Source organism: Rhinolophus sinicus, linkage group LG05, assembly GCF_036562045.2.
Source record: "Rhinolophus sinicus isolate RSC01 linkage group LG05, ASM3656204v1, whole genome shotgun sequence".
Taxonomy (NCBI): Eukaryota; Metazoa; Chordata; class Mammalia; order Chiroptera; family Rhinolophidae; genus Rhinolophus; species Rhinolophus sinicus.
This window is the reverse complement of record NC_133755.1, coordinates 111521363-111534143: the sequence shown is the minus strand read 5'-3', so window position 1 is coordinate 111534143 and position 12781 is coordinate 111521363. Positions and strand designations below refer to the sequence as shown.

General features: G+C 41.9%; 1 protein-coding gene across 1 annotated transcript; it reads right to left on the bottom strand.

The window, feature by feature from the left end:
• Nucleotides 1–4165: 4165 nt before the first annotated feature.
• On the bottom strand, nt 4166–5739 carry LOC109456814 (uncharacterized). Its single transcript, XM_074333944.1, is given in 5 exon segments — nt 4166–4929; nt 5091–5306; nt 5309–5356; nt 5359–5379; nt 5571–5739. Coding segments are annotated over 5 exon segments (1218 nt in total).
• Nucleotides 5740–12781: the final 7042 nt, after the last annotated feature.

Here is a 12781-nt window from a genome sequence, read left to right as displayed (position 1 = left end):
TCTAACATAATGTAATGTAAGACCGGGTCTTATCTAACATAATCTAAGACTGGGTCTTATATTAATTTTTGCTCTAAAAGACGCATTAGAGCTGATTGTCCGGCTAGATCTTATTTTCGGGGAAACATGGTAGCACCACATTCTAACCGAACTAACCGGCCACCCTTAAATTCTTATATGCCATTTAATTATTTTTTTAGATGATTTTGCCTTAGGGATTATAAAAATCTTAACTCATTACATTCTATCTTAGATTAATGAAAACTTATTTCTGATAAAATATAGATACTTTGTTCCTTTAATTGAAATATCTGTGAATAAACATGAAATGGACAATGGAGGAAAAAGGAGAGGAGGAGGGAAAAACAGCTGAATAAATGGAGATACTATCTTCTCCAGAGGTAAATTTGAGTGTTGTACAGATGTGGTCAATTCTTCCCAAAATAATCTGAAAACTCAATGCAGTTCTAATTATAATCACAACCACTTTTTAAGGGGGTGATGCTGTAGGGTGAGAGTCCTTAAAGCCTGATTATACAGGTGCTTCAGAAGGACTTGGGAAGGCTGTAAAAAAGGCTTTTCCTAGCTGTCTAGTGAAAAACTCCATGAAGATAAATACTAGTGCACATGCACTAGAGTAATTTAACTAAATTGCGGTACTAACAGAAGTATACAGGCAGACATAACAGAGATAGCCTGTCACATTGCTCCACGACTAAATTCTCAAGATTTTCCAGAGAATACATAAACAACTAAAATTGTATTCTTTGATAACTTTAGTGAGCCCAAAGACAGACTGTTTGCCCTAAACTACCATGTTTCCCCGAAAATAAGACCGGGTCTTATATTAATTCTTGCTCCAAAAGACGCATTAGGGCTTATGTCACCTGAAAAATCATGCTAGGGCTTATTATCTGGTTCTTATTTTCAGGGGAACACAGTATTTGCCAACCAGTTGACCCTGTTCTCAGTGTGCAAGGAGAAGTCGCTGTTTTCAGACTGACTGTAGTTTTCTTTCCTTCACTTATAATCCCGCTTTTATTTTTGATGTTTCTTCATGGTTAGATCTAGGTTATACATTTTTTGCAAAAATACTAGATAAATCATATTGTGTCCTCAGTGCATCACATCAGGAGGCAAATGGTTTGTTTTTGTTTTTTGTCCCACTCTTAGTGATATTTAAAAAGGCCTTGTTTTGATCAAAAGTGTGGAGTTGAGAAATTCTGATGAGGGGAAATACCGTGTTTCCCCAAGAATAAGACCTAGCCAGACCGTCAGCTCTAATGTGTCTTTTGAAGCAAAAATTAATATGAGACCTGGTATTATATTACATTATACCCAGTCTTATAGTACATAAGACTGGGTCTTATATTAAAATAAGACTGGGTTTTGTATTAATTTTTTCTCCAAAAGACGCATTAGAGCTGATGGTCTGGCTAGGTCTTATTTTCCGGGAAACATGGTAGTAGCAACCTGGCTTAACTAAATTGGTGCTGCAAGAAGACCTGGAGACAGGCTGTCATGTGTGCGCCACAGCTAAACTCAGAAATTTTCTACAGATTCTATCAACAATGAACTTTTTTCTTTGATGCCTCTAATCAGCCTCTTAAAAAAACTGTCCAGACTGACTTCACTAGCTATCAATCATTTTACCTCCAAAAAATGTGCAAAAAAGAGTCACTGTTTGTAGACTCCTGTAGTTTCTGCCATTGTTCCTTGACAACTCTCCATTGACTGCCTTGGGCCTCAGTTACCAGTCTTCCCATTTAATTCACCACCTTCGTTTAATTGGCAAAAGACATGCTTCCATGCATATATAATGTACATGTCATTTAAAGACTAAAATAAGCACTCTAGTGTATCTTAATAAAATCAATATTTTTGGAAGCCATATCTATATATACCTTTTCCCTTAACGATTTATGTATTTTAACAAGTTGCTGCATCTGGAAAACAAATTACCAAGACCGCCAATTGAACTGTGAGAGTAAGCTTCCCTTTCAGAGGTGAAAACGCTATATAAAGTTACATGGTTAAAACAGTGGGATAAATATTAAGAAAAAATTAAAAAGTGACACATGGACATAAAATAGATTGGTAACTGAGTTTGGGTGAGTATAGCTTTCATACCATATAGTGGGAAAATAAATTGATATGGCCATTTTTGTAGGGCAGTTTGGCAATATAACAATTTTAAAGGTGCTCATTCTTTAACCCAGTAATTCGACTTCTAGAAGTTCTCTCATAGAAATATTCCAGCATGGACACAAAGTTGTAAGTAGGAATTCTGTGCAGCAGTTTGTAATTGAGAAATCTGGGAAACAAGCTAATCAGTAGTAAGGGAAGGGTTAAAGTATACCCATACTAAGGAAGATCAAGCTGCTGGAAGAAAAAAAAGTATGTGCAATTATGTAAAAGTACATGTTAAGCTGTTAAAAGTGATTCCCTGTGAGAGTACATTTGAGAGACCAGATAGGGAGGTCTGGGGACTTTGATCTGGGTGAAAACTTTGGTGGCCCTGGTTCATGCCCGGCTTTCAGGAGAATCTAATATGTTTCTTAAAAAATATATATGCAGAAAGAATTTTATGTGTCATCACACCTAAATGATTTTGAAGTTCAACCTCCCTTTTCTTGGCTCCCTCCAGTCTCCAACCAAGGAGGTTTACTGTATCTTACCATTTACTTTCACAAAATCATGTGTGTGTGTGTGTGTGTGTGTGTGTGTGTGTGTGTGTTGTGTGTGTGTGTGTGTGTGTGTGTGTGTAGGGTGTTTTTGTCAAAAGTTTTGGAAGAATCACAGAGACTCCTAAATGTTCCATTGGTTTGCTATCTGCTGCTCAGTAATCATTCTTGTAAAGGAGAGAATCTGACATTCTGGTCATGTGGATACTAAGAGGGGGGAAAAATCAAGTCTTACTAGCCTCAAAAACCAAAAAAGCTTCAATTGAAACTTTTGAGTATGCATTGATTTTGAATCTTAAATGTTTAATGTTCACTCCACTTAGGCTTTTCTTGCCTCTTCTAAAAATAGTTAATAAGCTATTGTAAATTCAGCTTTGCCTCTTTATTTCCCTTATAAAATAAATGCTTATTTAAAATTGGAGTGATCCTGTTAGTGGTTAACCAAAGGGTCCATGACAGGCATACCATACCACTCCCCTGGTCTTTATAAAGTCAGGTTTCCTTGAATTTTTAAATGAAAGTTTTCATAACACTGAGATTGATGCCTGCTACTGCTTTTTCATCCTAGAACCCAGCTGTCAACTGTTGCTTTCTTCTAGCAAGGGCATACCTGTCCTAGCCTGGTGGAGCAGGACACTAAATGTGATAGAGGTGCTACTTATGGCTACCATTGGCAATCATTTGTAAATGTATCAAATTAAAGTGTTTAACACCTTAAATTTACACAATGTTTTATGTCAAATGTATTTCAATTTAAAAGTAACAAAGAGGGCTCCATCACAGCTTGCTGCTGTGGTTACTAAGGGAAGAGTCGTCGCCAGCACTGCTTGCTTCTTACTCACGTCAAACCTCACTGAGGGTCGGGTGACACAGGCTAGACTTGAGGACGACAGCAGAGCAGCCCTGGCTCTCCCACTTCACTCCCTTTGCCCACGGTTGCCAGAGCTGGGAAGTCGCTGCTTACAGCGACACCATAGACCCAGCCGCATGCCTTGTTGGAACGAAGTTTTCGCATCCCAGGTCACTTTGAATAGAAACACCTCAGGTGTGGAGAAGTTTCCCAAGTGAGGACGGACTTGATAGCCTTGAGAGGCCTCTCGCGGAAAAGCCAGGTGTGCGAATAAGGAGCACAGGGAAGCACTTGCGGTGCCTGGGGAGAAATCTGAGGTCTCACTTGCCTCGACGTAGATAGAAAGCAGCCTAGAGCAGATACTGGCTTCTGGAAGAATATGCCTCTCGCTCTCCTTCTACCAGCCAATTAACAGACCTTAGGGAAGTTCAAGTCTTTATTATGGAAATTCGATTCTTAGAACTTAGATTCCTGTTTACACGTATTTAACATTGGGGTGAGGTGGAAGAACCAATAACAACCCACACCTTCCCAGCTTCTGCGCAAAAGCAGGACCTAGAAAAATAGGGCTCCAGAGATAAGTTTCCACATGAATCTTGCCTGGGTCTCTCTCCTGGGCCCTGAGAAGCCTTCATAACCTGGGAACCGGTACCAGGGTAGTGTCGCAGGAGCTCTGGGTGGCCGCCTCCTGGATAGCATGGGGGGACCGCTGGGTGGCCGCCTCCCGGACAGCGTCGGGGGACCGCTGGGTGGCCGCCTCCCGGACAGCGTCGGGGGACCGCTGGGTGGCCGCCTCGCGGACAGCGTCGGGGGACCGCTGGGTGGCCGCCTCCCGGGCAGCGTCGGGGGACCGCTGGGTGGCCGCCTCGCGGACAGCGTCGGGGGACCGCTGGGTGGCCGCCTCCCGGGCAGCGTCGGGGGACCGCTGGGTGGCCGCCTCCCGGACAGCGTCGGGGGACCGCTGGGTGGCCGCCTCGCGGGCAGCGTCGGGGGACCGCTGGGTGGCCGCCTCGCGGGCAGCGTCGGGGGACCGCTGGGTGGCCGCCTCGCGGACAGCGTCGGGGGATCGCTGGGTGGCGGCCTCCCGGACGGCGTCGGGGGACCGCTGGGTGGCCGCCTCGCGGGCAGCGTCGGGGGACCGCTGGGTGGCCGCCTCGCGGGCAGCGTCGGGGGACCGCTGGGTGGCCGCGTCGCGGGCAGCATCGGGGGACCAATGGGTGGCCGCCTCCCGGACTGCGTCGGGGGACCGCTGGGTGGCTGCCTCGCGGGCGGCGTCGGGGGAGCGCTGGGTGGCCGCCTCCTGGACTGCGACCAGGGGCAGCTTGGTCTCGGCCTCCCCGACAGCGTCCGGAGACCACTGAGTCCCGGTCTCCAGGGCAGCGTCCTTCTGTGAGCCTGAAAGTGCAGTGTGAAGAGATCACACCTGTGTCTTCTTTCATGCTTTCTCCACAAAAGGAGTCATCCGCACGGGCTGCGGGGTTGGGCGCCCCGAATCTGAGAGCACGGGGTCAACTTGGCCTTCTAGCTCCCTTGCAAAGAGGCCACCCACACCCCACCCGGGCGACGAAGAGATTGAGACCGCTGCCCAGGCAAGACCGGGAAGCGGCATGATCCCTCCCAAGGAACCCAAGGTCTGCTCAGGGTGCCCCTCATCCCAGGGCCCGTACTTTGCGCCCGGAGTTGGCGGTGATAGTAGGCCAAGTTCATGATCATCTTGGACACATCCCTCTGGTAAGAAGGCCGACCAAATACCAAGATCTCAGCGTCGCCTTGGGGTCCCACTGATTAACGTGAAGCAGTGTCTGCGACACACACTCCACGTCGGGATGTGCTCTCCGCCAGGGCCTGCGCAGGAGGTGAAGAGGCCATGAGGGATGGGACTTGGGAAGGGGCGGCAATGGGATGTGCAAGCCACAGGGGCACTGGATTGCGGCCAGGGCCACAGGAGAGGCTTCTCCTGGGGTGCAGTCAACCGGGGTGGGGAGGGGGAGGAGTGGGAAGGAGGCCTCATTGGCTTCCCCTCTCGGGCCACTCACCGAAGATTGCTTCCACCAGCCACGCCTCGAGGTGAACTGTCTTCGGAGTCTTCAGGTACTCGTTGTGGAACCAGTAGGGCCGCTTGGTAAGGTTACCGAGCACCTGGAATAGTGTCCCTTCCCGCTGCTCCAGCTGCACGAGCGTCGGAAACGGTTTTGGGGTGGCCATGCCTCACAAGGAGCTGCCAGAGGGCTGCCAGCCTCAAGGTTGTAGTTGGGCCTGGGCCTTACTTCAAGGGCTTTGGGCAAGCCCCTCCCACCGACGCCCTTTTCATTGGATACCAGGCCTCACCTCCCACACTCCGTAGCAGCGGGCAATTTCCTGAGATCTGGCAGGTGCACTGGGGCCTTCCCCGGAGGTGGGTTGGGTTCTAGCCCAGCCCTTTTACCAGCGCGCTGGGAGGGAGAGGCTGAGCTCCAGAGAGGGAGGGAAGATCCAACTACAGGACAATATCCTCAGAGAAGCAAACTGACATCTGTGGAGACTCGTGTGCTTGTCAGACAGTTCTAATGGGATAAGTTTATCATTCCTGAGGGGCTGGAATAACTTTTTAACAAAAAATCTAATTAAATACATTAAAAAAGCAAAAACTCAAGGAGTAAAAAAGGAAATAAATGAACTGTGAACACATGATTTTAGAAAAAGAGCAACCCCCTTCCACCTCCAGCAATCTGTAAAAGTAAAATAGGGCATAAGTAACTTCTGTAAATGAAATTTTAAAATGCTTGAAATTTTGTATTATACCAAGAGCTGATGGTTAAGGAAAAGTAAAATAAAATGAATATTGGACAAGAGCATTAAACAAACAGATAGGAAAACATCCTCAAATAGTGGAGAGCATGTTGCTGAGTCCTGAGAGTCACCTGGGCCTGGGTGACTCTGCCTCCAGCCCACCCCCTCATTCTCAAATAGCAATTTCTGAGAAAACTTGAATATCAGCTGTGTAGGCCATACCTTCATGAAAGCAAGATTTAGCTGTGTCTCTGAAGCAACAAACATTTAAAACCTTAACCCAATCAAGAGATTTAATTTCACGGATGTAGACACATATTTCTATTTTACCCAATATTTATATACTTTTAGTGTTCTAACCCTGGAAGTTGGAGAAAAACAAGTATTCTCATGTCCCAGCCTTGCTTTGACTTTCCATTTTCTAGATGCATATAGATTTATTTCAGGGTTCATCACTAATCTGAAGAGTTAAAGGACAGTCCTGTGTTGATGGACTGGATGGAACAGTGGGAGGCAGCACTTCCTTGGTTTTAGCCTCTTGCTTATACAATTGCAGTAAATGATTAAAGGTTTAACTCTTTTTTGGCTTGTTGCTTTAATTGGCTACTCAGACACTTGGCAGCTCAGTTCTCTCTCTCTCTCTCTCTCTGCCTCCCCCCCCCCCCCCCAGGTAAGGTGAGCTTCTGACAGCCTCCTTCCCTAGGTATCCCTAAGTGCAAAAACCGATTTATGTAATTTTACATGAGTGATCTAGACAAACTCTTTTAATAAACTTCATGGGAACCACCAAAAGCTCATTGCTTACTATGTATAGTCTTACCCTGGATCCAGCAGCAAAGGCTTATCCCCCTGTCCTAAGGCAATAGCTGCCACTGCAAAACTGATGCTTCCGCTGAACTAGTTCTAGGCTCTGATTCCATCTAAATGGTTCCTCATACAGTACAAACACTTCTAGTGACAGAGAACACACACTTTTCAAACAGCCTTTTAACATCTTGTGAAATTCCGTTACAGTGTCCCTCTCACATTACTTATCGTTCACTGCTCCAATACCCTGAATCCTGCCACTCGCCTGCCTCTATCAGAAGGGATCATACTGTGATTTGTCTTACTTCAGGTAGGTAATATTCTGTACCTTTCTCAGATTTATTAGAGGCTCCCGTTGTGAATGTGACCTAATATTATTTGTTGATGTAGCATACCTCAAAAGTGAAAGTGTAGGTTATCAAGCTGGATATGCTATCACTAATTTAATCTTTCCTTTAGAATATGGAAAAATCAGCCCAGATGGCAAAAATTTTTACTCTCAAGATGACCATTTGATGGCTCCATATGATGTTAAATAGATATTAGCTAAATTTCTCCATGAAACTATCCATCATGGGATAGACAGATTGGTTACTATCTTAAATCAGCATTGATAGAGAAACTTTAAAAAGACAGCTAAAGTTATTTTCAGATTATGTGTCACCTGTCAACAACATAATCCTAAAACCACAACAACAACAACAACAACAACAACAACAACAACAATAACAAAAAACTGTAAAGGTGGGACATGGCCAGGAACCAAAGCATCAAGGGCTTTTTGAGCACCTTCAGATGTACTATCCAGCTTTCACCCTGTAAGGGATTTGAATATGTTTTTCAGGATGAGTTGAAGCATTTCCTTGCTGAAAAACTATAGACTTTACAGTCATTAAAAAGCTGCTTGATTTTGTCTTTCCAACCTGGGGCATCCCAACTTTTATATCAAGTGATTGAGGCAAACACTTTACAAATACTATTATTAAAGAACTTTGTAAGATGTTATCTCTTATTCACAAACTCCAGTTTCTGGAAAAGTTGAAGGATCAACAACATTCTTAAAAATTAAAATTCGCAAAACTTTCAGGAACCCTTGAGTTCCCTTAGCCAAAGGAACTCCCACTAGCCATTATGCTCATTCAGTCTACTCCCTTAGGGACACATTACTTATCCTGCTGTGAATTGGAAACTGGAAGGCCCATGCATTTAGATTTTTCATCTCCAAGACTGGACTCTGCCAAATGCATGCAGATATGGCAAAATATTGTAAGGGATTCATGTGCTATTCCCAGTTCCATCAACAACAGGTTAAGACCACTTTCCCCATGTCTTCCTAAACAGCCTCTTCATGAACTTCAACCAATAGATTTCATCTATTTGAAGAAATAACAGAGAAAAATTGCTTCTGAATCTTGTTGGAAGGGCCTTTATCAGGTACTGTTAACTAAAATAGCAATTCACAATTACACACAACTGGAAAGCAACTCCAATATGGGACCTCCAACTCAGGCATCTCAGAGATCCTCCAGAAGCAAATCTTGGGAAACAGACAGCTGGCCCAGACCTTTGGAACAAACAGACGACCACAGACAAGCGTTAGTCTGCTGTTTGGACCATGACACCTACCTAATTCCTGTTTCATTTTTTATCTGCCTGCTTGTAATCATTCTTCTCATTTTCTATAGACCCTTATTGTCATCTACCCATAAATTGCCCCTTTTCTCTTCCCCCCCCCTCCTTATTATAATTGTTAGGTCAGAACATACTCATTCTAATGCCATTCTTAGATTATCCTGAACAGTAACCACTGACCTCACTCATAGTGACTGCTGGATGTGCTAGCCATCGCCAGATCCCCATGAAAAAAAAAAAAAAAAAAGAATTATAGCTGATGGTGTTTCACTTCCTACATGGACAATTGACCTTAAACAAATCAATCTGTGACTTTGTTAGTGTTACTCTCTTCCAGAATAAGAACAAATTATCATAATTTACTGGTTGACCCAAGGTAATTCTATATTTTGATTCAACAATCTTTATAGGGCAACGGGCCAAATACCACTTGTAAGCGACTAACAGAGATCCAAATGTGTAATCTAGCTAATGTAAGGCCTTGGTCCCAACTTCATGTCATGAACTTCCTTTTTCCTGGATTTCCATGTGTCCCTACTAGAGATTACTTCCTTTGTGGCCAGAATGCCTGGTCCTATATGCCTCAAACTAACATCTCATGCACTTTAGGAACAGTATTCTGAATCTTGTCTGTACACAGAGACCCTGATTCTATAAATCATCAAGGCTGGAAATTCTGACTCAGACGTGAGTTCCAAAATGAGGCCATTCTTGATTTTTCAGGCACATTTCCTAGGGAAATTACTGACTCATTCATTGTTTATGAGAGCTCAGAGCAGTGTTCCATCAGTAGGAACCATACAAATGGAAAAGACTAGAAGAAGCCTATCACTAACTTTTGCATAAGTTATTAGTGATACCACCTCTGCCCTAGATGGAATAGAGATCAGTCATAACTCACTGTCATAAGTAGTGATGGACAATTGTACTGCTTATTTCTTCTTGGCTGATTATGGTGGAATCTGTGCCATGGGTAATACTTCTTGTTTTACTTGGATCAATGAAACAGGCAAGGTGGAACAAGCCATATATCACCTTAAGGAAAAAGCTATGTGACTCGAAGGTTGTATTGTCTATGGGATTTGTTTTCTTGGCCTAGGTGGGGCAATTAAAATTCCTGCTTCCAAAGCATTTTATATGGATTATTAATTGTTCTTGTTTTTGTCATAGTAGTCAGGCTGACCCTTTGCATTTGTTAAACAGAAAATGGAGGCCACAGTTTGAATATACCCTTAACCAAACACTCATAGCTGCATAACCAAAACTTGAAACTGTCCTGATTTCCCTGAAATGATGATTCTGACTTTAAACAAAACTTAAGCTTTCTTCAGCATAATGTTATAGCTTCCTAGCTAATCAGCTACAAACAAATAAGCTTATTTAGTACTACTACACTAAAAGGAATTTAGGTTCTAATAGTCAGTCACAATACAAAACAATGCACTTCCTTATTCATACTTTATAAATTGAGTTATAACTGCTGAGATCCAAGCTTCAAGCCACTTGTTTTTTGAGAAGTTTGTTTCTTGCTCAATAAAATATTCATCTCAAGTACAGCTCTCTGAATATCCTTTTAACATATTCTATGCAGTCTTAAATGCTTCTACATAGTCACTCTCCAACAGATGATCTCAATGATGATACAAAAAGGGAAAGACGATCTTGCGATCTGGTTGACTATAAGGACAACTGAACAATCTCTAAGCAGTGAAGATATGGGTATCTAGCTTTCCCTGAATTGGTCAACCCCTCGAAAATGAGAGAATGGCCAAAAGTAGGGACTGACAGACTGAATATATAAGCAGACAATGTCCAGACCAAATATAAAAATAGAACTCTAACCCACAATCTGCAGCACTTAGTCCAGCAAGCCAGACAACCTCTATGGCTATCAACACAAAATGGCCAGGACTTGATTAGTAATGACAGCTTCCCTAATTTTTGCCCTTGATTTCAACTTAGGACCAACTGGAGAAAGCCAAATATGTACCCCTAACCAATCACATAAATTCCCCCCTTTGTTAGCCCACCTGGAGTCTCCCCATGCCAATACACTCCTTCTTCAGTCATACCTGAAGCCTTCCTTTTTTTCTACTTCAAATCTTTCCCACTCCTGTGCCTGCCTTTGAGTCTCTGAGAAACACAGTGACAGTATCTGACTCCCTTGCACTACAGCAAACACTGAATACGTAGCTTTTCCTTGTTCCCATTTGGGTGGTCTTTCTTTTTCTTTTCTTTTCTTTTTTGTTTTGTTTTCTTTTATTTTGGTCTTTGTTTATTTCCACACAAGATAATTCACCAGTTATTTGTTGAAGTTGTGTGATCAGTATATGGTCATTCATTTATATTACCCTCTCTACTTTTGTGTATGTTTTAAATTTTCCACAATGAAAAATTTTAAATATTTCAAAATATCAATGTCATTAAAGATTAAACAACAGAGAATGATTCTAGATTAAAAGAGACTAGTGACATGACAAGTAAATGCAATGCATGCTCCTTAACTGAACAGTAGATTTGAAAATATTAGCCATAAAGTACATTATTGGAAAGACTGAAATTGGACTGTATATCAGACAACAATATTGGATCAATTTAAATTTCCTGAGTGAATAATTGTAGATGGTTACATAGGAGAATGCCCTTGTTCTTAGGAAGTGATGTTGAAGTATCTGGGATAAAGTGTCATGATGTTTGCAACTTACAAATAGTGTATGAAAGTTATATATAGATAGAGAGATAAAATAAATGAATAAAAATATTAAAAACTGGTGAAACCAAATGACAGGCATAGAATGTAAATTGAATGTTCTAACAATTTTTCCATAGGTTTAAAGTTTTTCAAAATAAAAAGCTGGTGTGAAAAGAATACAAGAAAATACTATATGCAATATTACAAAAAAGTAAAAGCAAAACTTTTGATACTTGTGTACTTTTTTTAAATAGAAAAATAATACAAAATCTATTAATAGTTAACTATATTGTGAAGGAGAGAACAGGATAGATGAGAAGGGATTGAAACTAGATTTTTCTGAATGTATGTTGTTCATAATAAAATGTTTTTAAAATGTACTTTGTAAATTATTCTTATATTCTAAAGAGCTTGTCAGTGATGTTTTTCATTTCTTACTTTACTTGAATATTATTTAGTAGTGTGATATAATGTCTCTCCATCCATCCATCCATCCATCCATCCATCCATCCATCCAAGAGAACTAGTATGGTATAGTTACTGTTTGTAAATGCTCTTAAACATTACAAGAATGCACTCTATTGGTCAGAACTATTAGGCCTTTATTGTATTCCTTTTCCACATGATTGTTTCTAGTCTGATGGTAATTTGTTAAATATCTCCTTACTAGTTTACTTTCCTCATTTTTCTATCTGTGATACACACTTTGGTGTGTATCATTTGGTACAAAAAAATTGGTGTTATGTCTTCATTATGCTTTGTAACATTTTTCATTGTATAAAGATTTCAGCTTAAGAGTTGAAGACTACAAGAAGGGAAGTAATGAAGAAGAAACTTCTCAGGGAGAAATTATAAAACCAATTCACTCACATACTTTATTGGCTGAATCCAAAGCCCCTCAGACTGTTTCCTCCTGGGCTAAGCAGACAAAATGAAAGCATATGATCTTCTGGAAGTCTTCTTGGTAGAAGAGTTTTAATAACTTGCATCAGTCACACAGCTAGAAAATGTTGGAGCCAGTATTCAAATCATGCCCACTCCCCACCTATCAGAGTCAAATCAGGAAACTTGCAGATAACAGTGATAAAACTGATTCATCTTAGAAGATTCTACTAACTCCTAATAACTTTGCAATTCTGAAGTTTTGAAGCTGGCATGGGGTCAGCAAATAAAACTTGAGGCTTGCCAAGTGTAGCAACCTTACTATGGGGTCTCTGCATAAAACTAGGACCCCAAATGACTACACTTCCAAAATAACACTAAATCAGAAATAAACTATGTCGTCCAGATGGGGATGGCAAAGGAACTTGTCTTGATTTTGCCTTTCTCAAGTATGTCTTCACCTAA